We start from the raw sequence: 27,373 nt of genomic DNA, 5'->3' as shown, positions 1-27,373 counted from the left end.
AAGCCCCACCTCCTCCATGACACTGCCCCACGCCCACAGTGGCGGCTGTGTCCTTGGTCATCATTATCCCCAAGCCCAGGGGCCCTGGGTCTTTCGGAACAGAACTATACTCTGCTGGGTGTACAGTTGGACCCCCAAGTCCAAGGCACCCACTGAGGGTGGAGGACCCGGTCAGGCAGCGACCACCTCACCAGCCAGAAAAACCAACCACTGCGTGGCACGGTCACCAAGACAAAGCTTTATTCACCCCCTCCGTACATCAGACTGGGTGTCCAGGCACCAGCACAGCAGCCCTCTGGGGACACGGAGGGCACACTGTCACAGAGCGGGGATGCCCAGGCCTGCACTCTGGAGGCAGAGGGTCCCGGCACCATCCACACCCTTGGCCATTCACTGGCAGCCCCCGTGTGAGGCTGGAACTGGGCCTGAGCCACAGCGGTCCCCAAGGCAGGTGCCGGGCGGCTGGGGCTCTGTCCACCTGGATCCTGGGCCCTGCTTTGAGCTGTTACAGAAACATTAATTTGACACTTTAATAAACATTTTTTCTGAAGGTGCTTACGCAGGCAGATCTGGGGCCCCAGGGGGACGCGTGGAGGCGGAGCCAGTGCACACAAGCCCAGGGGCCGCATGCTGGCCCCGAGACCCACGCCCTGCCTGCGTTTTGAGGATGTCCCTGCTGGGTCCCCAGAGCAGCTGCAGCAGCCACGGGCCAACGCCCTGAACTCCGCAGAGAAGCGGGCATCTGCGTGCAGACACACGTGCGAGCATTCCCGGCTTGCTCCCCAGCAGGTGTGGACGCTGGCTCCCGTGCACACGGGCGGCCTGCACAGCTGCCCCTTCACGCCCTCGCCCCACGAGGCCTTCCTTCCCGGGCCCACAGGTTTCTACGCTGGCCCGGGCACTGGTCCCAGCTGTGGTGAGCGCGGTGAAGGACGGTGAAAACAAACACAGAAACGAGGGGGGCGCGGATGGCCGCCGGCCTCACAGTTGGAGGCGGCTCCGGCCAGCAGCCCCGGCAGCCCCGGCAGCCCCGGGCCCAAGTTCCTCCGTGGAACTGCAGACAACTCGGGAGGCAGCAGAGGGGACGCACAGGGAGCCTGGCCTGGCCGAGGACAGCCGGACACCGGGCCACAGAAACACAGGAGGCAGGGACACGAGGGTGGCACCCAGAGCAGAAGGCCAGGCTGGCGGGGACGCTGCAGCCGCCGCACAGGGGCCCACACCCAAGACCACAAACCGTCCCCGTGGACCGGTCTCCTCGGGGGCAGCGAAGAGCTCCCAGTAGCTGAGCGAGTCTCCCCGCTCCTCCCTGACCGACTGGGCCACTCTGCTCCCGTGTTCCATGTCGGGGTTCCCCTCGACTGGGGTGCCGGACTCCTCCTCACTGGGGGCCACATCAGCCGCGCCGTTGCCTTCAAAGAGCCGAGCGTAATTTCAAATCCTTTAGGAGCTGAACTGTACATTTATACAGTCCTAACATTGTTTCAGCTCTTTGAAGGCAACCATGAGGCTGATGTGGCCCCCAGTGAACGCGAGTCTGACACCCCTGCCCTGAAAGGACATTCCGGCCTCCGAGGGGCGGGTCGGACAGAGCTGAGGCCACCGGGAACCAGGGCTGCACCCTGAGCCTTTCTGCAAGCCCCAGGGTGCCCCCCACGGGCCAGGAGTGGCCACTAGCCTGCCCCTGGGGAAGGAGCTGGGCCGTGGCAGCGGAACTCGGGGCCACGCAGCCCCTGAGTGACAGGGCTGGACGGTCCAGGCCCCGCAGGACACCGGACGCAGGGGCATCTGCTCCAGGCGACCAAGGGGGCAGCAAGGTGCCAGCAGCCTAAGTAGGAAACGTTCCAAACGCCACCACAGCACAATAATCACTCGAACGGAAACGCTTCGTTTTCAGGGCTTCATTGGTGCCTCGGCCCCACGTTACACCTGGGGCTGTGAGCGAGGCAGGCTGTCGTGGGGGCGCTCTGTGCTTGTTAGTCGGTACAGGGTCAGGTGGAAATACGGGTCGGTGGCGGAGGGGCTGACACAGAGTGGGAAGCCCGACCGAGACATGACGCCACCACTGGAGCGCAACCCTGTGGGGCTGCCGCGCGGGCCGGGCGTGTCCTCAGCAGGCGGGTCTCTGGACACCACGTCTCAGGCGTCCGGGCCCTCGGACCAGACCTCCTGCCCTGGGCCAAGGGTGGGCTGGAGTCCACGCGCCGGTCCTCCCTCCTCCGGGGACGGCCACGGCCAGGATGTGGCCCCCGGGGGGCGTGGGGACTCCAGGCTGACTCTCCGTGGAATGGCGAAAATTAAGTTACTTGATGACGGACGTTCCTGATTTGCTCCAGGTAAAACATCGGTTGTGTCCCCAAGGGTCGCCTCCGAGCAGCTGCGCCGCGGCGGCTACCCCTGCACCTCGGCGGCCTCCCGCTCCGCCCTCTCCTTGGCCTTCTCCTTCTCCTCCACCTTCTCCTCCTTCCCCAGCACCGCCACGATCTCGGCCACCTGGCTGGTGGAGACGTGAATGTCTTCCTTGTCCACCAGCTCGATCACCTGCACAGGGAAAGACGGGGACTCAGGGGTCTGGACCACCAGGCTGAGAAAGCCGCCGGCGCTCCGTGCGGCACCGGCCCACCGGGGGCCCTCGTGCGTTTCCGGGCCCCAGGCCGCGGGAACACATCCTCGTGGGGCTGGGCCGTCGGACTGTGCGTGCTGGTGCTCGTCCTCGCCTGGCCCGGTGGACGCCGTGCCCAGCTCCGGGCAGCTGGCACTCCTCCCGAGGGGGCTGCCCACCCACGACCTCCCCACGCCCTCGCCACGGCCCCAGCAGCGTGCCCACCTTGGCCAGGTCGTTGATGTTGACCTTGCCGTCCTTGTTCTCGTCCAATGCTGAGGCCAGGCTGATGAGCTTGCTTTCCGGAATGTGCTTGATTTGCCTCATGGCACTGATGAGCTCGCTGACGCTGATGACCGTCTCTCTGGGAAAGGGGGAGCCCGCACGTGGCACCGCCCGCACCCACAGCCCCAGGCCCCCAGGCCAGGCCCGCCTCCCCGTGAGCACGCCCAGCCGGCGGGGACGCCTAACGCAGCCCCGAGAGCCCCAGGCATCCCCCTCAGGCCTGTCTGCACCGGGGCCAGTGGGGGAGCTGCCTCCTGCCCAGGGAGACAGGGGGCCCACACAGCACAGCAGGCCGACCCAGGAGGCGATGCTGGCCCAGCCTGCAGGTGAGGGGCCTGCAACCTGAGGACGACCTGAGCCTGGTCCCCGGGGTGCTGAGGGGCAGCTACGACCACCTGGGAGGGGGAGGCAGCTTTGTTCTGGGTGGAGGCAGTCCTGGCGCCCACACCCACACTCACCCTTCGAGGGAGCCCGGGGTGGCTGCGCCCAGCTTGCCGGCCTGCTGGTCGGCCTCCAGCTGCGCCAGAAGCCCATCGATCTGCCCGATCATCTGCTGCACCCGCTTGGTCAGCCGCTTGCTGGCTTTGGACTCTTCCACGTCCATCTCCTTGCCGGTCTTCGAGAGTTCCTTCTTAATCTCTTGCAAGTCCTAAGGAAAGTATTTTGTTGTCAAAAGATTGTTCTAAAAACACTTACAATGAAGTCTGCCCTGTAATTAATCTGAACCAGCGCCACGCAGCAGTGAGCCGCAGCCGGTGCCGGAGAAGCGCCAACCCCACCGTGGGGGCGCCCCGTGCGGCCGGGCGCTGGGGGTGCCCTGGTCTCTGCAGACCCAGTCCCTATTTGCAGCAAAGGGAGCGGGAGCCGTTCTGAGCCTCGGCTTTCCCGTCTGTTAAAGGAGTTAGGAAACGGACGGAGGAATCAAGGAGCGGAGAGAGTCTTCTTCAATCCTGTGCCCCTTCTGCCAGGAGCAAAGAGGGCAGGGGAGGCTGGGAGGACGAGGAGAAGGCTGGGTGTCTGACAAACCCTGGCTCCTGGAGAAGCCCAAGAGCAAAGGGCTGTGTCAGGGGAAGTTGGAACAATGGCGGTTATCTTTTCCAAGCTGGAAACTCGTCACCTTTCCCCCGCAGAGCTATGAAAACGTAGCTCTTTGAAGTCAGGTTAGGAAGTACTACTGATAAGTAAAAAGGGCAGTTTTCCATAAAAAACGAAGAACCAGTCCCCACTCCAAGACAAAGTCGGGAAATCGGGCACGAGAGGGAGGGTCTTCGCGCCAGCCGGCCAGGCCCCCTGCCCCTACCTGCCCGAGCCCACAGCACCAGACGGAGCCCGTCGCCCGCAGGCACAGCGAGCAGGGCAGCTGCAGTGGCTGCCGGGACTGAGGGAGACTCGCTCAGATCCCCCCTTCCCTCCAGACGCCCTTCGGTGCCACTGGAAGCCGTGGGTCTGGCGGAAACACACGCCACCCCGGGGCGAGCCCTGGCCCCGAACCTCGCTGTAGTCCTGCACGTCGCCCTTCAGCAGCTCCAGCTCCTCCTTCTCCTTCGTCAGGGACAACTTCTGCTCCTTCAGCTTCGAACAGGCGTCACTGAGGAGGTCGATCTCCTCCTTGGTGATCTCCTCTCCCTGGGGAAGAGACAGAGCAGAGCCCTGGGTGGAGGGGACCCCTCGTGCCTGTGGCGGCCACCTCGAACGGTGGCGTCCCGGCTGCGTGCACGGGCCCCGCCTTCTTCTCGACAGGACGTGTGGACTGACATGTGGACACTCGAGGGAGAAGCACCTGTTCCCCAGGCTTCCTCGCGCCCCGGGACCCCTCCCTCCCACCCTGACCTGCCTCCTGTCTCAAGCCTGGTTCTCGACGTGGGAACTCCACACATGTGGACCTCCACCTGACTGCTGCTCTGACACCGAGGTCCCGAGCGTGTCCCCAAGACTGTGGACAGTGCAGGTCCCACTCAGAGGGGATGCCAGACTGGCTCGCCTACTGTCCTGGCTGTGCCAGGTCCTCCGACCTCCCACAATCGCTCCCGAGTGACTGTGAGCCCGACAGGAGAGTGGCTGGGGCCGCGCTGGTCTCCCGAACCCCCACACCTGCGGGTGCGGAGGCCCCCGTTTGCCTGGCCCTACTCACACCCACCGCTCAGACAGCGCAGTGTGTCCGCAGTGCGGGCAGGGTGCACCGCGTGGGTCTTGGGTACCTACTGTCAAACCTGTCCCCAAATAGACCCTTTTATCGATGCTTTTAAGTCCCGGCCAGTGTGGCTCAGTGGACTGAACGCAGACCTGCAAACTCAAAGGTCACTGGTTCAGGTCCCAGTCGAGGCATCCACCCGGGTGGGGCCGGGCCCTCAGTGGGCGTGTGAGAGGCAGCCAGTGGGGGTGTCTCCCCCACATCGATGTTTCTCTCCCTTTCTTTCTTGCTCCCTTCCCCCCTAAAAATAAGTCAAACCTTTAAATAAAATGACGTGCTTTTGAAGTGTACGATTTCTGATTAGTTAGACATCAGTAGCACAGAAGCGCACACTGATCTTCAGGTGGTCTGCGGCCACGGGCCTCACCTCCTCCTGGCTGGCCCCTTGGTTCGCTCTCTCCTGTCACCGCCGGCCGGACCCTCAGCGTGACAGCAGGGTGGTGAGGCAGCCGCTGCACCAGCGCGTGAGCGCGGGGCCCCGTGGGGCAGAGCGTGCCCCCTCAGGCCCTCCGGGGACACTTCCCACCACAGAACACACGCTGGGTGGTCAGCCCATCCTCCTGCCCACGCAAGTGACCACTCGTGGTGTCCTGCTGACTCTCTTAACCCTCGGACGACACAGGTTGCTTTTCCGTTTCCTGGAAAACCCCAGGAAGCCGCAATGTGTCACCCTTGCCACACAACAGCTGCCTTCCAGTGCGGGGCTCCTCAGACACGAGGCCGGCTCTCTCGAGCCTGGTCTGGCCCGCGGCACACTCGTCTTGGAACGAGCTGGGGACGCCCCTCTCCCACCCGCCCTCCAGGCGCCGGCAGCACCGCAAGGCCGCTCCCGCCCACAGGGACCCCCAGCACCTTCACCGGGGAAGCAGGGGAAGCTGAGGAGGCATCTGTGGAAGCTGTTCGGCCACGAGCTGCACTTCTTGGCGGGGGCGGAGCTGCCCGGCTTCTCCACCTGAGGAGCCCAGGTCTGTGGGGACCCGGGTCCCCACGCTCTAGCGCACCCCTTCAACAAACCCTAGCTCCTCTCCGTCATTTCTCAAAGTCCGTACTTCCTGCCAACACATCTTTGGCAGCCCTCGGTCCCCAAGTTCTCCTGGGAGTTCGCATTGTCCTCTGACCCTAAATCTTCAACCCCAGGAAACAGGGCGGGGGGTCTGTCTGAGTGCAGACCGCCGCTGTCCGGGGCCCTCCTCCCACTCCTGCTCAGTGCACCAGCCAGTTGCACCTCGGCCCGGCTGTCCCTACCGTGAAAAACAGCTCTGCTATCTCTGTCCCTAACCCCCGTGCTGGAGACACACGAACACGTACGCTCCCAGCCCAGCCAGGGTCCTCGGACCTCCCCCTGTCCTCAAGGCCTCTTCACAGTGGCACCCATGTTTGTCTCCGACTGTTCCCTGGACTGTGTCCCAGGGGTGACCTGGCCTCTTTCTGGGCCTCACCGCTGTCAGCAAAATGAAGCAGAGCCCCCCACCCCCGGCTTATTCCAAGCCACACCAGTGTCCAAAAGCAGCCCCCACGGCTCTGGACAGCCCCACCCTACCCCACCTACTGCCACCGCCCGACACACAGACCCCGTAGGCCCTAGGCCGCTGACCACAAGAGCCCCCAGTCTGGGGGCTCCGTCTTTTCTTGTGACGAGTCCGAACCTTCCCGAGGTCTCAGCCCCCACACTGCGCCCTGCAGTTCCCTCCCGCCGCTGCTCCACGGCCTCCCCCGCCAAGGCCACTGACCAACCCTCGCTGCCTGTCAGGAGTCCACCTCAGGTGTCATTCCCCAGCGCCTCCCGCAGCCTCATGGCCTTGCGGTCCCACCCGGGGTGCCGTGACCGTCTGGCCAATAGACATCTGCTCCCCACAACGAGCCAGGAAGCTGCTCCGCCCACCGGGAGGCCGCAGAGGGGAGGAGTCCCGCTCCAGGAACAGGCTGTGCCCAGAGGGCAAGGGTCCCAGGGACAAGCACCCCCAGGGGACACAGCACATCGCAGGACACCAGAGAAGGTGACAGAGGGTGACAAAAGACGGCCTCTGTGGAGGGACCACACAGTGTCCCCTGCCACCGCCCCACTTGGCTGACAAGGGGCCTGGAGACCCACTTTCTCTGTGGGGGCCCGGAGCGCCCATGACCGGCAGCCCGTCCTCCTGCTCGCTGGCCCGTCCCGCCCAGCTGCTCAGCTCTGCGGCTGCTTCCCTCCCGGGTGGGTGCAGGCACCACGCACCTGCACGCCTTGCAGGACGGGGGCGGCGTCCTTCATGGCCTCCGACGGCAGAACCTCGTCTGGCACTTCCGGCTGCAGCTCGGCCTCGGGACTCCCGGCAGCAGCCTCCACTGCTTTCGGCGCCGCTTCCTTCTGAAACCCAGGCCAGGGCCGGCTCAGGGGCGGCCGAGTCCTGTCCCCGCAGTGCCCCCCCGCCCCCGCCCCCACCACTCCAGGAGGAGAGAAGGGGCCCGCCCCGCGACCCTCACCTGGGCCTCGGAGAGCCTCTGCCGCTCCTTCTCCTGGAGCTCCTGCCGGATGGCCGCCTCCTCCTGCAGCGTGGCCTCCAGCTTCGCCTTGTTGTCCACCTGCTCCCCCTCCACCTCGGCCACCTTCACCTGCGCCTCCTTCGCCTTTGGAGAGGGCGGGTCCGGCAGTGAGCCGGGGCCTGCCGCCACCAGAGAGACCCAGGCAACCCCGTGCCCCCCCCCCCGCGGCGGGGGCAGGGCGCACTGCTGGGAAACCCCTCCAGGCCCCCGAGGACCCCCTTCTGCACGCCTCACGGGAGCCCTCGCCCTTCAGGGACAGGGCAGGCCTGAGAAGGGGAAGGGTGAGTGGGTGGCACACAGGTGCCCGAGGCCAGGGGCTGGGTGGTGTTTCCAGGGTCCCTGCCCTCAGGGGCGTGGGCAACAGAGAGGTCTCCTGGCAAACCCACCACTATCTCTGGGAGCGTCTGCAGCGTGGACTTGAGCTGGTCAGCGGGCGACAGGGTGTCTGGGAGGTACATGGCCCGGGACAGGATGAGCAGCGAGGTCGGGATCTCCTGGTGCAGGTGTAGCTCCAGCCACTGCAGTTGGGAGTTCAAGACCCAGACTCACCTGCTGGCCTGGAGAGGGCTCTGACCCTGGAACTTTGCTCCAGGCTGGTTCACTGTCTCATTCTGTGACTCGAAGCTGCCTGAGCCGGCCGAGCACAAGTGGCCAAAGGCCCTTGAGTTGGTGCCCAGCAGCCAGGCCTCGGGGCCTGGGAAATACTGAGCAAAACCAGACTCACTGCCAGCAAAGTCTTCACTCTAAAATGGCACGAAAGCCCCAAAGGTGGTATTTGTGAATTCACTCAACATTTGGGGTTCACACACCTACCGTGGGCCAGGCACCACTTTAGACTATCTTCTTTAAGACTTTACTGATTTATTTTCAGAGAGAGAGGAAGGGAAGGAGAAATGAGGAGAGACAAGCATCAGTGTGTGGCTGCCCCTAGAGCGCCCCCCACTGGGGACCAGGCATGTGCCCTGACTAGGAATTGAACCTGCAACTCTTTGCTTCACAGGCCGGCACTCAGTCTACTGAACCGCAGAGCAGGCCACTGGGGGCTGCACAGAAGACGCAGCCAGCGACAGGTCAAGAGGTGAGAACACGCTGCGTGACAGTGTGTGTGTGTCCGGGACCGACGGCGCGTGTGCCTGCCTCCACCAGGAGGACGTGCAGACGGCCCTGGCGGTTGGGAGTCGAACCGTCAGGCCCCCGCATGCTTTCTGCCATCTGACTGAAGAGCGAATCGCTCCAAGTGCTGCCCGTCCCAGGTCTGATGGTGGCAGGGGGACAGGGCGGCCCCCCAAGCTGCCGGAGAGGAGCACCGAGACCCTGGCCCAGGTGAGAGACAAGCCCTGGTCTGAAAGGCGAGCAGTTCGCCAGACCCTCCCTTGTGCACAGGCGATGGCAGAGAGAGGCAGGAAGGACGTTACTGCCACCACAAGCTGCTGCGGAGGACTAGCGCCGCCTCACAGCACCGGGTGCGATGCAGCCGGACATGGGCGGAGACCACAGCGGGCCTCCGGCCCCTGGACATGCCCCCCACCCCCCCACGCGGTCCCCAGGAGCCTGAGCTGGGCTGACTCAGAAGGAGCCCCTAAGACCTCACTGGGCGGGGGGCCCAGTCGGGCCTGTGACCATGCACCTGCTTCAGCTGGTCCCGCAGGCGGTCCTCGGTGACGCCAAGGGCCCGCATGCCCCGCGCCCGGCATGCGGCCTGCAGCTCCTTGACGTTGAGGCTGTCCACACCCTCCTCAGCAATCAGCTGGAAAACAAAGGTGACTCGTTACCATCTTTGAAAGCTGCTGGGGGTTTACGGTGTTTGTGCCACACACTTGTGAACCAAGTGTCCCATAACGAGCCACTCTCCTAATGTGCTCTGCCAAGTGACAGATAAGCTGCGGCCTGGTCCCTGGTTTGCAGGGACAGGGCTGTCCGATAGGGAGGGGGCTGGGGGAGCGCAGGACGGCCAGGACCAGCCCGGAGACGAGTGCCGAAGCACACCTCCGCCCAGGCCCTGCCACGCCTGCCGGACCCGGCACAGGTCCTCGCCTCCCAGCCCACCCTCGCGGAGCCGGCTGTGTCTGTGACGCAGGGTGGGGTGACCCTGAGGCGCCCAAGATGGCTCTGGGCCTCCGCCCAAGCCCCTCCCGAGCCCGAGGGACAAGGAAGGCCCCGTGCACTGGGGTGATGCTGTGACTGACGGAGCCACCCAGCCAAGACGCAGTTTCGGGCGCCCACCTGAAGACAGTCACCGGCTTCAGAGAGACGGAGAGGAAAACGCCGACTGGCTGCCTCCTGGATGTGCCCCAACCAGGACCCGAACCCAGGCCCTTCTGGTGCACAGACAACGCTCCAGCCCCCTGGGCCGCCCGGCCGGCACCGTTTCCCACCCTCCTCGCCCCTCCGTCTGCCTGGAGAGGCAGGCAGCACACACCGTCACTTCTGCCTCGACCACCGAGGGTCTGGAAGCCACACGGGGAGGCCACGTCGGGTTTGCCGCTCTCCTGCTGCGCCGAGGCTCCCGCCCCGCGCCCTCTGCTCAGCGAGCCTCCGCCGGGTCCTGCTGGGCGAGCTTGCGGGTCACACACCCCTCGGGCCACCTGCCAGTGTCCCCACCTGCCAGTGTCCCCACCTGCCAGTGTCTCGCGTGCTCCGCGTTCCTCCGGGGCTGGACAGGGTTCTGGGCTTTTTTCTGGCAGGCGAGAGGGCCTGCCCACTCCCACGGGGCCTCCGCGGCACCCGATGAGAAGCCGCTGCTGCCCGTGCCCTTTTTGCTGCAGGCAAGACGCTGCTCTCGACACCGCGCGCGTCCGGAGGCATCTGTCTGGCTGCGACGCGTCTCGACGGGGTTTCTTTAGGTCTGTCCTGTGCGAGGTCCCCTCGGTGGCTGAAACTCGCAGGCTTGTCCGCTGCTGGACCCGGGAAGTGCTCGCCGTCCGCCTGTGCCCACTTCCTGAGCTCTGCCCGGCCCCTTCTCCTCCCGGAGCCCCCAGGGGCCCTGGGCGCACACTGGTTCTTCACTGGTTCCTCTCCGGCGGTTCGGGGCGATTCCCGCGGCCTCGCACTGACCGGGTCCTTCTGCCCGGCCTTCTACTCCTGACCGCACTTTGCGTGGAACGTCCGCTCGGTTCTCCCTTTTCTTTGCTGAGACGTTGTCTCTGGGCGCACAGCGGCGGCTGTGAGACCCTACCTGGTGTCTTTAGCCTGTCATCTCGGCACCGGCACCCACAGGTTACCATTTCCGCTTGCTCTGGGACCCTTCTGGTTCTAGGCACGAGGGGATACTTCCTGCTGAACTCAGGTGCTCTGAGCACTACGTTATAAGACTCTGGATCTTATTCCAATTGCCTGACTGAGCTGGCTCCGTCTGGCATGGCTCTGGCACGGGGTTAGAGGTAGATTTTGTAACTGATAACACAGCATCAGTGGGTCCAACCTAATGGCCAAAGTTATTCACATCTCTCAAGCAGCCCAGCTGTCCTGGGTGTGCGAAAATCTTATTTAACTCCTCTGGCCCCGAGCCCCAGCCTGTGTTGCACTTCCTGCCCCACCCAGACTGTCCCCAGCTGGCCACTCCCACCACCACAGCAACAAAGACCGAGACTGGGGCCTCTGCTTTCCCTCACTGCTGCATCTGCTTCCTGGCCCTGGCGGCCGAGGTCTCCCGAGGCCCCAAATGGCACTGTGGCCGTTTCCAGGGAACCACAAACGACAGGCCCCTTTCGCGGGCACTGAGCCCTCGGCACCACCTGCCAACCCTGGGACCTGCACCCCAGGGGCCGGGTGCTGCCGCGCTCCTGCCAGGCTGCCCACTGGGCCTCGGCAGGCCCCCAGGACCGAGGTGCCAAGTTTCTGTTGGGAGGGGCAGGGGCACCTCATTACTGGCCCCACCTGGCTTCTGACTCCACCCCAGGAGGAAGGAGCGTCTTGGGACTGCTTAGTGAGATGGGGGTCCTGGCTGGAGTCGTCTGTCCCTCTGGGCAGCCCCGTCCTGCGCTGTGGCAGAGTGGGCTTCGCCCCTGCCAGCATCTGCAGCCCCAAGGCTGGAACCTGCGGGTGCCAAGACGACCCGCCCCATCCATCCTGGGGTCCCAGGGTCTCTTCTCCCCACGTCTGCGTCTCCTCACGTCTGCCTTCTGCTTCCTGTCCGGGCAGGCTTCCTGCCTGCTCACGCGGGCGCTCCGTGAGCAAGGGGCTGAGTGGCAGCTGGAGGGCTGCTCCCGCCTCTGGCTCCCGGGCAGAGCAACGTCACGAGTGCCCCCCCAGAAACAGGGTTCACGGCACAGCAGAGACGAGTGCCCCCGTCCTGGGAGTGCCACCTGCCCCGAGGAGCATCTCCCCCAGACCAGCCCCACGGGGACACATGGAGAAGCCAGAGACAGCAGGATGCAGCACCCATGCACACACAGCACCAGAGAGCGGAGACAGCCGGGGTTAGGGCACTTGTCTGCGGGCTGGGCCAGGCCAGCACGAAGCATGAGCTGGCCTTCTGCAGGCCCACGTGCAGCAGCTGAGTCCAGGCCTCAGGCCACTGCTAAGGGGCAGAGACATCCCATCGAGCTAAGGAGAAACAGGGTGTGCCAGGGGCTGCTGGAGCAGACAGGCCTTGAAGGCTACAGTCCCGAGAGGCGAAGCAAGACGTGGGAACCACCCTGGTGCCCGGTGTCAGGCTAAGCGGGCAGAGGGGAGGAGCTGGGTGAACCCGCTGGTACATGGCCGGGGCGCCAGGCTGTGCCGTGCGGGGGCCGCGAGCACAGGGGGCTCGTCCGAACGGCAGGTCCAGCCCTGGTTCAGGCAATGGCCGTGACGGGGGGCTGCGGGAAGAGAAAGGCACCCAGAACCTCTCTGATGTTTTAGACAAGATTTGTATTGAAATAACTCAACACTACGAACAAGCAAAACTGAGGAAACAAAGACCTCTATTTTGTGCTGTTACAGGAAAAAGCACAAACCAAAATTAACATGTTGAAGAACACAGGAAAGATGGAGCAGCTTTATATGAGAAGTGAGATTTCTCTAAAGAAGCAGAGCCCCGAACTGCATTCCTGGGACTGAGACCAGGGGCGCAGGTCGGCCCAGGAGGATCGGACCCGGGGGGAGAGGCCGGCGCCGGACGGTGTGGGGGGCTGTGGGTGGGACTCCAAGGCGGCGGGGACTCTGAACTCTGGGGACAGGGCGGTGGCGAAATAGACACACCTGGTGCAGCATCGCTGTGTAGTGGCCCAATTCCGACCACACAGCAAACCTCAGAGGCCGCCAGATGGACACGTTGGCAGGAATGCCACCTGGCCCCCACCCACTGAACAGCAGCCTGGAGCTCTGCACCCAGAAAAGCGCCCGGAACCCAAAGGCAGACCAGACGCCCACACCATGGACACTGGGAGCCGTCCCGAGATGCCAGTTCAGGGTGGGCCGTCGGGATGGGGGCCACGGGCAGGAAGGCCGGGGACCACTGCTCACTGCGGGCACGCGGCACCACCCGGCGACAGCAGGAGGACACGAGTGCGCAGAGAAGCCCTGGGACAGAGGGGCGGCCCTGCCAGGAGCTGTGGGAGGGCTGTCACCTTGGGGGAACCTGCCAGAGTGACAAGGACCACGCTGACAGGAGGACAAAACACTGCACCTATGCACAACGAGGGAAGGCAGGAGGCTGAGTGCCACCTGACAGGTGGGACAGACGATGGACGAAACAGCCCGACAGACAGACATGTGGCTGGAACACCGGACCCACGGACACCGAGGTGACAGGCGCCGCCGAGGAGAAGGACCCTCCCGGAGGCTCCGGAGCAGCCCAGGCACACGGCGGCCGGGCCTGCTCTCGACTTCCTGCCTCTTACTCGGAGGCCTAATTCCAGGTCACCGTTCAAGGAAATTACCAGAGATCTTGGGTAAAAGTCCACGCTAACACTTAGTGGAGTGTTGTTTAGGGCAGCAAAGGAAAGGCTAAAGCAGTTAAGTTACGAAGCTCTCTTGTGACGAAGCACCAGGCAGGCATGAAAATTCACCCTTCCGCCCCGGCCGGTTGGCTCCGTGGGCGGGAGTATGGCCCCCACACACTGGAAGGTTGCACGTTCGATTCCCAGTCGGGGCGCACACCGAGGCTGTGGGTTCGACTCCCCGGTCAGAGCAGGTCGACGGCAGGCTGCCGACCGCCGCTTCCCTCTCCCACCGAGGCCTCCCACCTGCTCACCGCACCTGGCGGCCAGGGAGAGGCCGCAGGGGCTGCAGGGCCCAACGCTGCCGTCCCAGAGCTGCGGTCTGGGCCGGCGCCCCACCGGCTAGGCCCGCCCCGCCCTCCTGCGCCCACCTTGTCGTCGGCCTTGATGGAGCGCAGCCGCATGGTGAGCTGGAAGCGCAGGAAGCTGTTGGTGCCCATGGACTGCAGCTCCAGCAGCTTGCACAGCGCGACCAGCTGCGGCCGAGTCAGGTTGTCCAGCGTCAGCTCGTCCTCGAACAGCTTGGAGAAGCGCAGGATCTCCTCGTTGCTGGGCCTCTCCCCAGTCTCTCGGATCTGCCAGGCAAGGGCAAGGGTTGCCCGCGGCCGAGGCCGGTTCCCCGGCACACGCGCAACGCACGCACACACTCTCACCCCACACCGCCCCTCCCTGGGAGGAGGCAGGAGCAGGCCGGGAGGGCCCCTCGGACTCCACCCTCCTGGACGCCGGGCCCACAGGGCAAGGCCAGTGACTGCAGGAGGCCACGGGCCCCTCACTGCCCACCAGCAGGCCTCGCCTCCCTCTCCCGCCTTGGAGGTGACCGTGGAGCAGCCTTGGGGTCTCTCCTCAACCAGCCTGGCCCCCCAGCCTGTCGTGACTGCAGGTCTTCGCATCTCTCATGTGCCACAGTACCCCCCACCCCAGGGGCTGCCATGAAGTCAGACACAGGCAGGGGAGTAGGGGTCGGGGGTCACGCTCTCTGCAGAGGCTCGGCCTCGCCAGGCTCCACCGCCCACCTAGGAGCACCCCTGTCGCTACAGCAGAAAAAGGGAGAATGGCTACGAGGGCCACTCCCAGGTAAGGCAGGTGCACGCAGGGCCTGTGGGCTGAGGCCGGGAGGACTCCGGAGCGCCAGGGCACCTTCTGGAAGAACACGGAGAAGTCTTTGGTGGCGTTCCCCTTGGCTGCCTTGTTCTTCAAGGCCATCTCCTCAATGGTGTCCTGAAGGAACTTGGCCAGCTCCAGCTTGACCCGCAGCTCCTTCTTGAGCCTCTCCTCCTGTGGGGCGGACACAGGGCGCTGCACTTGTCCCCTGGGGTCCCCAGGGCGCAGTGCTGGAACCTGCTCCCCCAGCCCCCCAGCCCGTACGCTCTGTGGGACCCGAGCAGGTTGGCCAGAGCACACACGTGGCTGGAAAGGTACACCCCCAAAGCACCGATGGACACAGGAAGGCCTGCACGGGACCAGCCCGGGCCCCACCCCACACACAGGCCCCAGCCCGGGCCCAGAGAAGCCATGCTTTCAAATGCATTTAGGAGGGACAGCCCCGAGCCCCAGCGCCTGGTGGGTGCCCCTTGCGCCGCACGGCAATCCCAAAGGAGTACAGAATGTCACGGCAGCTGCCGCAGGAGGCCACCTTGCTGGACTGGGTCTCAAAGGTGGACGGCAGCATGTTGGGGAAGAGCTTCACAGCGATGGGCAGCAGGAACTCCATGAAGGGCACCACCACGAAGACAAGAAAGGGCACCAGGCGGAAGAGGTCAGCACAGATCCGGAGGAACTGGGGAGAGCAGCGTGGTCAGAGGCCACCGGCAGGCCCATGCAACTGGGAGCCCCAGGCCCCCAACAGCTCGCGGGGCAGCTCCTGAGGGCCACTGCCATCCACCACGGCCTGCAGGAAAGCTGGACAGGAGCCCACGCCCTGCCCGGAGCAACCCCCGCCCCCAGAGGCACTGACCCATGGCACTGACCCGGAAAAGCAGCCCAGGGCTGTAGAGCGCCCGGGCCCCCAGAGAAATGCCCACAGGGGATGGGGTGGGGGCCGAGGAGGCAGCTCGCCCTACCTGGCGGCGCTCGCGGCGAGTCAGGGTGTGGCCGTTGAGGATGCGCCAGAGCATGCGCGCGGCGATCTTGGTGTCGATCCAGAGCAGGCGGAAGCCGTGGTAGTAGTGCCGCAGCTCGTCCAGGACCCGCTGCCCCAGCGACTTCTTCACGGCCACCTCGGAAGGGGGGCTGTACACGGGGCCTCCCTCCTCCAGCTTCTTGTTCTTGTCCTTCAAGGACTTGAGAGACTTCTCCACCATCGAGTCGTCACCCAGCGGGGGCGACGAGTGCCAGCAGCGTGCGGGCAGCGAGCGTGGCGTGGGGCCCAGCAGACCCTCCGGGCCCAGTGCCCACTGCACTCGGGCCACCGCGCCCACGTGCTGGAGCCTCGGTGTCCGGCGACCCAGGGGGCCGCCTCCGAAGCAAAAGTACTTGGGGTGCACGGGAGCGCGGCCCAGAGGAACGTGCCTGGAAAAAGGGAAAGGACACCATCTCTGACTGAATAGGCCCCGCCCCCGCTTCCTGTGCCCGCGGGCGGGATGGACACGAATGCGGGCAGCGAAGGACCCGGGGGCAGACAGACCCGGCAGTGGTCCGAGGCCTGTTCCCCCCGACTGAGGATCAGAAGGTGGGGTGTGGGGCATGGTGGTCCTCGCCCTACCAGGCCACTTTCTACAAAAACCTGCAGTTCCTGAAAACCAGCGAGGATGCCCCAGTCGAGGGGGACCCAGGCCCCTGAATCAGCTGCCCCAAAGGCATCGGTGCAAAATGGCAGGAACCAAGAACTGCTGCCCAAAGCCCACGTTCTCCCCTCGGCTCCACGCTGGCATCCCTGCCCCTGCAGCACCCAGGCAGGTCCCGGGCTCGCTCTGGCCCGACCTGCAGCCCTGTCCCCCTAGCCCACACCACTCCGGACTCCAACCCGCACACTCGGTCCCCCACTGGCCGTGAGGGCTCCGTCAGGCCCCATGGGAAGCCACAGGGGCGTCTGTAGGTGAGCCCTTCAGAGCCCCCTCTGTCCACACTCTGAAGCCCATGGGCAGCCTGGGCGGACCGCAGCCAGGGCACGCCAGCCTGCACATCCTGGGCTGGTGCGGCTGCACACTCAGCACCTGCCCACAGCACCCGGTGCCCGGCCAGAGCCCAGGGCCGGTGTTCACTGTGCACGACACAAACTGGGACAGACGAGCCCACCCTCCTCTTCCAGTGCCAGTCTTCCAAGGGCGGCACCGTCGGGAGCCTCTCCCTGCAGTGCACAAACCCACCGCTAGGCGGCCACAGGCTCCCACGAACTTCAGAGGCATCGCAGCTCCTTCCCACTTGTCCCCGCCCACCGCGTGACGCCCACAACACAGACCTGAGCTCACGGGCGGACTACCCCAGTTCATCTCCAGCTCCACTACTCACTGCGGTGTGACCTTGGGAAGTAACTTAGTCTCTCTGCTTCAAGAGCATCCTTTGTAAAGGTGTGTCCTACTACACCGATGCACAAAGTACCCAGGAAGGTGTCCGGCACCCAGCGACCCCCGGCACAGAGATGGCAGCTGTTTCCACTGCCCCATCAAACCCTCTGGGAAGCCGCTGGTCGGGGCTGGAAGAAAGCTGGGGGACTGCTGGAGCAGCCGCCCCATTTATAGAGGGGGTGCTGAAGGGCAAGCTCGCAGCCTGTGCTGGGCAGGTACAGCCCGCACCGGGCACTGCTGGCCTCTCTCCTGTCCTGGGGGGTCCCTCCAATTCTCCCCACCCGACAGTCATGCGCCCTCGACCACCTGAGGCTGGGGGACCAGCTGCCGCCAGTGGCCCTGGACCCACTCAGCTCTGGTGCGGCGAGGACAGTGCCCGCCCAGAGCTCAGCTGTGCTGAGCCAACCCTCTGGGGAAACAGCCAATTTCCGACGCTCGAGTGGCTCCTACAAGGAGGCCTGGCATCAGCAGTGGCCGGGGCAGCACAGACAGACGTGTGCAGACAGACTGAGCTGAGGAGCACACGGTGTGCCCCGCAAGGGCCCACGAGGCCCGGGCTGCTGCTTGCAAGCATCTGTCACTAACACGCTAGCCAGAAAGGCTTAGCCATTTTCAAAGGCGTAGAACTGTGTCATTTACTATTTTAAAAACTCCCATCTAGCCTTGATGTGGCGGCTCAGTGGATTGAGCACCAACCTGCAAACCAAAGGGTAGCAGGTTCGATTCCCAGTTGGGGCATATGTCTAGGTCATGGACCAGGTACCCAGTAGGGGTGGACGAGAGGCAAGCACATGTTGATGTTTCTCTCCCTCTCCTTCTCCCTCCTTTCCCCTCTCTAAAAATAAATAGATAAAGTCTTTAAGGGTGGGGAGATAATACAGACAACTGTAATTGAACAATAAAATAATTTCAAAAAATAAAATAAAATCTTCAAAAATATATCTTTTAAAAAAGCTTGGAGCCCTGGCTGGTGTGGCTCAGTAGATTGAGTGCTGGCCTGCATACCAAAGGGTCAGTGGTTCGATTCCCAGTCAGGGCAGATGCCTAGGTTGTGGGCCAGGTCGTGCAGGGAGTGAGAGGCAACCACACATTAATGTTTCTCTCCTCCTCTTTCTCCTTCCCTTCTCTCTAAAAATAACTAAATAAAATCTTTCATATAAAAAAAAAAAAGCTTGGAAATGCCCATCAGTGGCTTGTCTAACTTCAGGGTACCGACACGGGCATCCACCTCAACCCAGCGCCACTCCAGGCCTGTGCGAGGAGACTCGGCAGCGCCGGGCCGGCTGCACAGCCACCGGATGCCGGGCCCCAACGCAGCCCCGCCGACCCTGAAGCCAGGTGTGAACATGCCACCTGCACGACCCTGCAGGTCACTAAGCTCTGGCTAACAAGTCCCCCTGGAAGGAACAGCTCCCCAAGACAATGGCCCGAGGCCTGGCCTGAGAGGGTGCTGACCCTTCACAAGCCACCCTGCTCTTCGGGGACACGTGGCCAGCAGAGATGACATGACACCAAGCAGCACCGTGACCGAGGAGGGAGGCTCCGGAGGAGCAGAGCCTCCCCGCCCGGGGGACCGGAGACCACGGCCTGCAGCTCCCACCCGCTGTGGGGCCCGAGGCCCTGAGATGCCCAGTGCTGAGCGTGCAGGGGGCTCCTGTCACCAACATGCTGGTGTCCCCACAGTCTTGTGAGCAGTCACAGGAGTACGAACAACCCCCCACCACACCGGTCTCCCCGCCGCGTGAGGCTGCAAAGCAGTGTGCCGCTTCACGGCCGGCTGCCTACTCAGAGCCGGGCGCGCCCGTCCTGCCTTCACTGCCGGGACCCGGGCGGGCATTGGCGACGTGGTCATGGACCGGAGATGCCCCACCCACCCACCCTGCAGGGGTCTGGACCCTTCACGTGAGGACAGAGCTCACAATAACGGACATAAACGGTTACCACAGCAGTCACTTACCTGTGTGACTCAAGTGTTCCTATACTGTGGGGTGAAAATGAAAATAAAGTTTTTGGATACTGAGACATAAGAGTTTGGCTCTCTTCTATAATTCCTAATTTGAACTGTATTGAGTTCTGCAAAAGTCTTCTCGTTCTTACTCTTTAACTTCCTAGAAATCATGAACTTATAATAAAGTTACATCAATGAAGCTCAACCTCCACTTTTCCTAACTTCACTCATTTCGGAGCAGGACGGGGAGAGAGAGAGAGAGGGCCACGGGCCTGCTGCCCATTCACCGCACGCTCGCTGGGCGAGAGTCCTGCCCGCGCCCTGACCTGGGGGTCGACCCACAGCCTCGGTGCATCGGGACGACCCTCCGACAGCAGAGCCGCCAGGCCAGGGCACTTTCGTGCTCTAGCCTGAACCTGGAGCGCAGGTGCACTTGAACCCTAAAACAGTGTTGGATAAACCCAACACCCACTCCCTACAAGAACACTCTGCAGCAGAGAGGCAGCAGCCCGCCTCGCACGGGGCTGGCGTACAGCGGGTGAGCTGGGCTGCGCTGCCAGAGCGGCCGGGCCGTCCCGACCACGGCCTGGCTCCTGCGGTGAGCGGGAGTGGCTCACAGTGCCCAGAGCGCTGGGAAGAGAGAGACAAAAGCGGGCAGAGGACAGTCCCAGGCCTGCCTGCAGAGGCGTCACAACAGTGGCTGGGGAGGCCCAGAAGGGCTGGGTCTGGGGGCCGGCACGGGGAAGCAGGCATGTCCGAGTAACGATCCCCGAGAAAGGACTGTGGGGCCAGAGGCCTGGCACCCTGCCACCACGTGCCAGGTCGGCTGGAAGGTCGCTTGCTTTTTTCCCGTACGGTGGGTTTCCTAGTGCTTACTTGTCTTTAACGTCACTTGAACAACGCTGTTAGACTGTACTGTGACAGATGTCACATCAGTGTGCATTTAAAAACTTATCAAAATGGGTGAGTTTCTCTGCAGCCTTTTAATATGGAAGATGGAAGAAAATACGTAACATTTCTGGCACATTATGCTTTATTATTTCAAGGAAGGTAAAAATATGACTGAAGTGTGAAAAAAGATGCAGTGTGTGCAGAAGGTGCTGTGATTGACCGAATGTGTCAAAAGTGGTTTGCGAACTCTCGTGCTGGACATTCTCGCTGGACGATGCTCCCCAGGTGGGCAGACCAGCTGAAGTTGACAGCCGTCAAACCAGACATTAGCTGAGAAGAATCAACGCTCTACCGGGGGAGACGGCTGACACACTCAGAACACCCAAATCCGCACGGCGACGGTGAAAGGGGAAACACTGTGCGGACTCTTGGGCCTGCCCCACGGGTCACATCTGGGGCTGTCGGAAAGGCAGCACAGGCGGCCTACGGAACGGGAATGACAGCCCTTCTTCTGAGAGAGAAAAGACTCTAATGAAACATTTACACCTGGGAACACAGTGTGCAACTTTAAAAGTTACTATTCCCCAGTGATTTTATGGGTACTGACATTCCAATTACAATTCTGCAAAGACCTGAAAGAATTCTCAAGTTCCACTAGGGGGTTGTCCAGAAAGAAGAGGTGCAAGGTCTGGTCCCCCAAACACGAGAGGTGGGGGAGCTCACTAAGGTGAACGGTGGGCACAGACCACCACGGACAACGGACGCCCTGCGTGGGGAGACAGGCCCCGCCAGCTCTGGGGCCCCCACACCTGGGCTGCTTCCCGCAGGGCGGCCCGGCCCCGCAGCAGCCCTAACCTGTCTCAGCCATCAGTACTCGGAAAGCAGAGACTCCATGCCCTGCCGGACTGGTGTGGCTCAGCGGGGTGGGTGTCATCCCACAGAACAAAGGGTTGCTGGACAGGACACGTCCAGGGTGCAGTTAGGTCCCCGTCCAGGGAACACGGGAGAGGCAGCACATCGATCTTCTACTCTTACATAGATGCTCCTCTCCCTCCGTTCGCCTCCAACACGCCAGTACCCTCAGGCCACTGAGCCGCCCTGTTTCCAGCCACCCACAGGCCCCAGAGCCCTGAAATGCCACTGGAAGGCTAAAAAGTTCACTTCCGAATGAAATCTAGAAAGCCCAAAAGTAAAGCTGTCCTATGCTGAAACACCTGAGGGTCCACGCCATAAACAGAACGGTTTCAGGACAAGCCCCGCACTGCAGAAACCTGAGTAACATCAAAGTTCGGAGCCGCAGCACTGGCAGCGGGGAGGGGTCCTCAGACAGGCACTGCTGTGCCCTCAGGGACGCCGCCCTCTTGCCAGCTCCCCCTCAGGGACACCGGCGGGGGGGTGACAGGCCCTGCAAGCTGGCTGTGCACCCGAGCACGCTGTAAGGCCTTCAAATAGAAAATGGGCTTGCGCTACCAACCAGGTTTTTATTTTACAGAATGAAATCTGTCCTGGAAAGCATCCTCCAGAAAAGCCTTCTAGCCCAGACGAGGTGACGAGTCGATCGTCTCGAAGGAGGAAGGAGACCCCTGAAGACCCAGGGCTCCACAGCCAGGGCGGGGGGCCGGCCGGGCGGCACTCGGGCGGGAGGTCCTGCACCCTCCGACGGAAGGAGCTGGGGGCGTCAGGAGAGAGGAGCTCTGCTCTGGCTATCCGGGCAGGTGGACAGGGACCTGGTGCCAGGACAGAGGCCTGGGTGTCCCAACACGGGCCTGACAGGGGGCCTGAGGCAGACCACCAACAGATGCTAAGCAGAGGGGATGGCAGGTGGGAGAGCACGGCAGCCCCAGAAGATGTTCAAGTGCATATGGGATGGCGGACAGGGAAGGGTGGGTGCCACCGCCTCCAGGAAGCCCTCCGGCCTTGCAGCAGCACCACGGAGCTCTCTCACCAAAGGGAAGTCCCCCACGTTCCAGCTGCGACCCCAGAACTCGGCAGGGGCACGCCCCATGGCCAGCACTCACTCGGCACACGCCTCTGTGCAGGAGTGCAAGGAGTGCGCAAGTGAGGCAGGGCCTGCCCGGGGCCGACAGAGCCCTACGGCGACAACGCCGCCTCCCCACGTCCTGCGTCTTCTGGCATGAATCCACGATGGCCCCCCACAAAGGGCGGCCGCATGGCAGCAGAAAAGATCGGTCCCACTCAGCGCACACTGTGCAAAGACGCACTGTATGGGTGCCACTGGGTGTCGGAGAACCCAACACACAAGAAAAAGGACCAGAGTAAAATACACCAAAACCCCAATGACATTTGTCACAGGCACCGGGACTGTAAACGTTCATCTACTTTCCACAGACTCATCAGTGGATGGGGTTATATATTTCAAATTGAAGGACAAAGCGAAAGAGAAGAGAGACAAAGAGCAGATGGTGCCACCTCCCTGGGGGTCACGTGTGCTCCGGGCGGACAGCGACACTCATTTACTTACACGCAGCCTGTCAACCCCACGGTGCTGGCACAGCTGAGACAAGCGTGATCCCCCAGACCACCTGTGACAAAAACAAAGGGAGACAACAGTCAGTCTGCGGACGCCACCTCTCGGGATCTGAGAGGGTGCCCCTGCCGTGAGGTGCGCTGCAGGGGGCCTGTCTGCACGCTGGGGGGCTTCACAATGCTGCCAGGGGCAGGGTCTGCCCTCGAGAGGGACGTAGTGTCTCGAGGCAGCCCTGGGCCCCTCGCTTCCCAAGCAGGGACACTAGGCTCCACCTGGCAAGGGCCCATGAAGTCCAACCTGCAGGTCCCCCACGTGGGACCAGTCTGCCTTGCTCCAGCTTGGCTCTGGTGGGCAATGGCCAAAGCACACATGGCCCCATGCACAGGCAGCCCCACAGTGTGAGCGAGGGCCATGTAACAGTGACCTGAAGTCCTCCCTGCTCACAGGAGGGGGCAAGGGCAGAGAATGATGGACAGACAAATGCCAAGAGCAAGCCATTTATTTCTGGGTCCGACGCTAATGACAGCACAGAGTGCAACGTTAAGACCCGTGTATGTGGCATCTAGCCCCCATGGGCCTGCCTAGGCTCCAGGTTCACCCACAGGACTGACGGTCAGGCCTGCCCGGGATCAGACCCTGTGCTGGGAGTGGTCTGTGAGGGGACAAGACCGACTCTGATGGGATGCTGGGCAGTGCGCCTGGAAGGCAGGAGCTCCTGGAGCAGGTCTGGGTGGCCAGAGGCTGGGAGGGGAGGGCAGGAGGGAAGGTGGGCAGGGCAGCGAACAGGCTCCACAACTGGGCACCCTCGGCGCAGCCGGGCAAGGTGGACCCAACCTTCTGCTCCCAGTGGACCCTCTGGGGACGCGGCCTTCCGGTGGTCACTTATGTAACCCAACAGGAGGCCAGTGTCAACCCGGGCACAACCCCCCTTTCTTGTGCAGAAGGCTAGTTCCATCCAACGTTAAATTCAGGACCTGGTAGGTGGATGCCAGCTGAGTTCTAGGGTGGGGGCTGGGCTTGAGGGCTCAGCTGCCAGGACTCAGAGGCTACAGTTTCAGTCCAAATTAAAAGGCACCAGTGAAGAAAACACTACTCCAGTGGAGGAGCACCCCCCCAGTTGTCTCCCAAACAGAAGCCCCCTCCCCTGTGCCTGGGGCAGCCCCCACCTCCGGCTGACTGAGAAACAGCTCCTGCTATGCAGGTGGTCCAGCAAGAGGGTGGCCGTCATAGCTCCCAGGGCCCCCTGGCCTGCCCCACATCTGCAAGGGGCGTGAACCACACCTCCTTCTACCTGCCCCTCAGACTCTGAAGGCTTCCCCAGCCTACCCCAGGGCTCTCCTCCCATCCCCTCGGCAGCAGGGGTGTGGTCCGTGGGCCACCCCTCCTTCTGGGAGCCCCCTTATCTTGTCTCCTGTCCAACAACAACTCTCCCACGCCCGCTGGGCATCCTGCAAGTCACTCCTGACGCTGCCCAGACTCGGCACGGACCGCAGGGGAAGGCTGGGTCCCCACTTCGCATGTCAGCTGCAGGCAGGGTGCCCAGGCCGCCCACTCTGTCAACTACAAATGCAGGGGTTCCCATGAAGCCCCTGGTTTTGATAATTTGACACAGGACGGCTTCAGGACTCCGATCCTGCTCTCCTCACTGTTACAGTGTACCATAAAGGCTACAGATAAACGACCAGACCCAGAGGTACACAGCTGGAGGTCCAGAAGAGTCCTGAACACAAGAGCTTCTGTCCCCTGTGGGGCCACCAAGGACTACAAAGCTCCTGAGCCAGCTGTTGAGGAATTTGTATCCTTGTCACCTAGGTGTGATGGATCCTGTTTTTGGCCAATGGTGAGTGAATCATTCTCCAGACCCACCTTCTCCCTGGAGGTTGGGGGTGGGGTTGGAAAGTCCAGGCCATTGAGTACAGGTACCTCATTGGCATAAACTCAGGTTAGAGAAAAGGGGCTCATTATAAATCACAGGACACATCTGGATCACTCTGGAAATCTCATGACCTTTCAGAGCTCCGGCAGCAGGTAGAAGGGGGTGTGTGGTTCACACCCCTTGCAGATGTGGAGCAGGCCAGGGAGGGGGCAGAACCATTCATATTTCTTTACATCCCACACCTTCCTTTACCTGGCTTCCCGGAGACCACACTCGTCCACGCTCCAATCCCCACCCCCAGCTGCTGCAGGCAGAGCACTCAGAGGGCCACGGGCCCTTCACACACACCCACTCCCAGACCTCCAGGCTGCTCCTCCCCAGCCCTCTAGTTCAAGGCGGGCCAGAGGCGGGACATCCCTGTGGGCTGCTGCTCTCATACCCGCCCACAGCCAATCTGGTCAGCCCACCTCCAGGCAGACCAGCCTACTCCCAAGTATGCCTGGCACTCAACATCCCCTCCGCAAGAGCAGGGTGTGAAACGGCCAAAGTGCAGTCACTGCAGAGGAGGGGCCAGCTGGGCAGCACCTCATCACCCACCAATGCCGCGTGACAGCTATAAATCACACTGCACCGGGTGCTACAGGGACACTTCTCCCCCAAACCCATAACCCCAGACTGACCCCATGAAAACATCAGATGAACCCCACCAGGGGCATCCTACGGTGTGTCTGCAACCCCCTCAAACCGGCCAGGGGAAGTCAGGAGCTGTCACAGCCAAGAGAAGACTAAGGGCAAATGGGACCAAACACAGTGTGTGCAGTAGGACAGTCTGTCAACAGGAAAGTGCGCCCCAGGCCAAACAGGTATCCGTGTAAAGGGAAGTGGACGGGATGCGTCCACAGTAAATAACAACGTAGCAATGTTAACTCAGTAATTGGGACAAAGAATCATAGTGGCGTCCTATGTCAATGCAGCGATGTATCCAGCAAAAAACACGGCACCGCAGCGTGCAGGGCCCCCAGCAAACCAGCTGTAGCTGGGTCATAATCTCAGGAAAAACTCGTACTGCTGAAGGAGCACAACCCCAGAAAGGTCTGGCCAACTCCAAACCGTAGGTTACCGGAACACGAAGACGCCAAAGCGCTCCATCCGCGCCCTTCACCAGGAGCAAGAGGCAGCAAGGCACCTGCCCGGCCAGGCTCTGGCCCGGCCCAGCCCAGCCCAGCCCAGCCCAGCCCAGCCCAGCCCAGCTTAGCCCAGCCCAGCGGGGTCGAGGTCCCAGTAGCTACCTCCAAAAACGGCAAGAATCGCGTCTCTTTCTTGCAGTATCTTGGGAAACTGTGAAGCACCGCAAAGTACATCACCTTACCTGACTCTCAGTCTTACAGGGCAAGTTTTGTCTTTGCCCCAATCTTACAAATAAAGAACAGACTCCAGAAGGTAACGACAGAAAAGAGAGAGGCTGAGAGAGTGCAGGCACCCAGCACATGGACCCCGAAGCGCCCGGCAGTAGGTGTGATTCCACGTCACCGCGAGGGTCTCCGAGGCTCTGGGCACCATGGACCTGGCCGGGGCCCCGCACGGCAAGGTCTGGGGACCCTCTACAGGCACCCCAAAGCACCAAGTCGGTCCCATGGACGCCCCGCAAACCCGCAGGTCCTCCTCGCCAGGGTCTGCCAGCCCGCCCGCCACTTCATCTCAAGAGCTAGGGAAGGAACTCAAGAACACGGCTACCCTCGCGATGGGCTGCGCGTGCCACCGAGCTCAGCCCGCAGAGCAGCGCCACGAGCGTCCCGGGGCTGGCTGTCAGCGCGCTCCCTGCAGAACTTTCCGAAGCCGCTCTGGAAGCCGCGGCCAGCGACAGGGCGGCTAAGGTCACAGCGCGAGTGAGTCACAAGCCACCGCCCGCGCTGGGCTGTCCCGAACGCACGGCACCCACCGCCGCCCGGGCGAGGCATAGGGGCAGGGCCGTCCAAGGCCCCAACCCGGGGTGACCCCTGCCCCGGGCCGCGTTCGAGTGCAGCACTAACCCAGCGCCGGGGTCAGTGTCGCCCGTTTCGGTCCCTCCCAGGCCACCGGGCCCACGCCGTGGGCCGTGCGCTTACCCCTTCGGGCGGCGGCGCCGGGCGCCGGGAGGCGGACAGGCGGGCCCCGGCAGCTCCTCAGTAAGATGGACGCCATGTGCCCGGCTACGGCGGACGTGCCGGCCTCCTGCTGTCGCCTCCTCCTTCGCGGCAACTCGCTGGGTCGGAGGCGCCTCCGCCCACCCGCGCGGACGGTTGAGGGCGGCGGTTGGTTCCCTGAGGCGGGTGCTCAGCTCAAGGAGCCGGCACCGGCGGCGACCATAACCCGGCACATACGTCCGGCGGCACGGGGCGGGGCGACCGGGCGACACTCCCATTGGGCCCCTCCGGCTCCCGCCGCCGGCCAGGTGAGGGCGGTCCCGGCGTGCCTCGCGATTTACTACCGGTCCCGGCGTGCCCCGCGGCCGGCCCCACGCACAGCATTCTGGTCCGGGCTGCGCCTCCACCGCGCGGGCGTATGGCGCGTGCGCATAGGGCCCTTCCGTAGTCTGGCGCCGGGGAAGCAAGCGAATCTGGGGGAGCAAGCAAGTCTGGCCCCGGAGTCGGGACCCGCCGCGTCGCGCGCTGACTGCGCGGCGGAGAGCTAGGGGGCGCTGGGCGCTGCGCTGGTCTAAAGTTGGCTTCGGCCCCGCCCCCGGCCGGCACGCACAACCCGAAGTGACCCCCGGGTTTACAGCTGTAGCCAGCCTGATCCCGCACGCCGCGTCCTCCGCACGGCGTCGGGTTGCGGCCAGGCCTGCCCGTCCCCGTCCGAGATGGGGCTTCCAAAATTCGCACCAGGGCCTGCCACACCCTCAGACTACCCAGCTGAGCTCCAGCTTCCGTTCCAGAACCAGACTCTCCAGGAGTGACCTTGAAGCCCCACCCCCCCTTCCTTAAGATGAGGTTACACTCGCAGAGGTCCCAGGGGTGGGGGAAGGTCGACGAGGTCACGCAGGGAGAGCAGGCTGGGCGGTGTGTGGGATCCCCCTGCCGCCCCGCACCCCAATCCAGCCGCACCGGACCCTTCGGGACTCGGCACCCGGCTTCCCACCTCCCAGCCTTTGCTCCTCTTGGAC

The 27,373-nt window shown here is 63.2% G+C and overlaps 1 protein-coding gene across 2 annotated transcripts; it reads right to left on the bottom strand.

The window, feature by feature from the left end:
* Positions 1-218: 218 nt before the first annotated feature.
* LETM1 (leucine zipper and EF-hand containing transmembrane protein 1) lies at positions 219-26,675 on the bottom strand. 2 transcript variants are annotated; one of them, XM_037126851.2, is made up of 14 exons: positions 26,337-26,675; positions 22,350-22,410; positions 15,586-16,033; positions 15,159-15,302; positions 14,663-14,800; positions 13,894-14,097; positions 9,229-9,348; positions 7,988-8,119; positions 7,542-7,685; positions 7,294-7,422; positions 4,379-4,513; positions 3,346-3,536; positions 2,828-2,966; positions 219-2,541 (listed from the first exon to the last, which is right to left on the bottom strand). In XM_037126851.2, the coding sequence occupies exons 1-14, from the start codon at positions 26,410-26,412 to the stop codon at positions 2,392-2,394; spliced, it is 2,211 nt and encodes a 736-aa protein (XP_036982746.2). In that variant the 5' UTR covers positions 26,413-26,675; the 3' UTR covers positions 219-2,391. The 2 variants fall into 2 exon arrangements, with proteins under 2 accessions (XP_036982746.2, XP_036982745.2); XM_037126850.2 differs by having other exon boundaries at positions 7,294-7,425; positions 26,337-26,674.
* Positions 26,676-27,373: the final 698 nt, after the last annotated feature.

Source organism: Artibeus jamaicensis, unplaced genomic scaffold (genome assembly GCF_021234435.1).
Source record: "Artibeus jamaicensis isolate MK-2021 breed Jamaican fruit bat unplaced genomic scaffold, CSHL_Jam_final contig_76, whole genome shotgun sequence".
Lineage (NCBI taxonomy): Eukaryota > Metazoa > Chordata > Mammalia > Chiroptera > Phyllostomidae > Artibeus > Artibeus jamaicensis.
The sequence above is the reverse complement of the archived record's forward strand: the minus strand, read 5'-3'. Positions and strand labels throughout refer to the sequence as shown.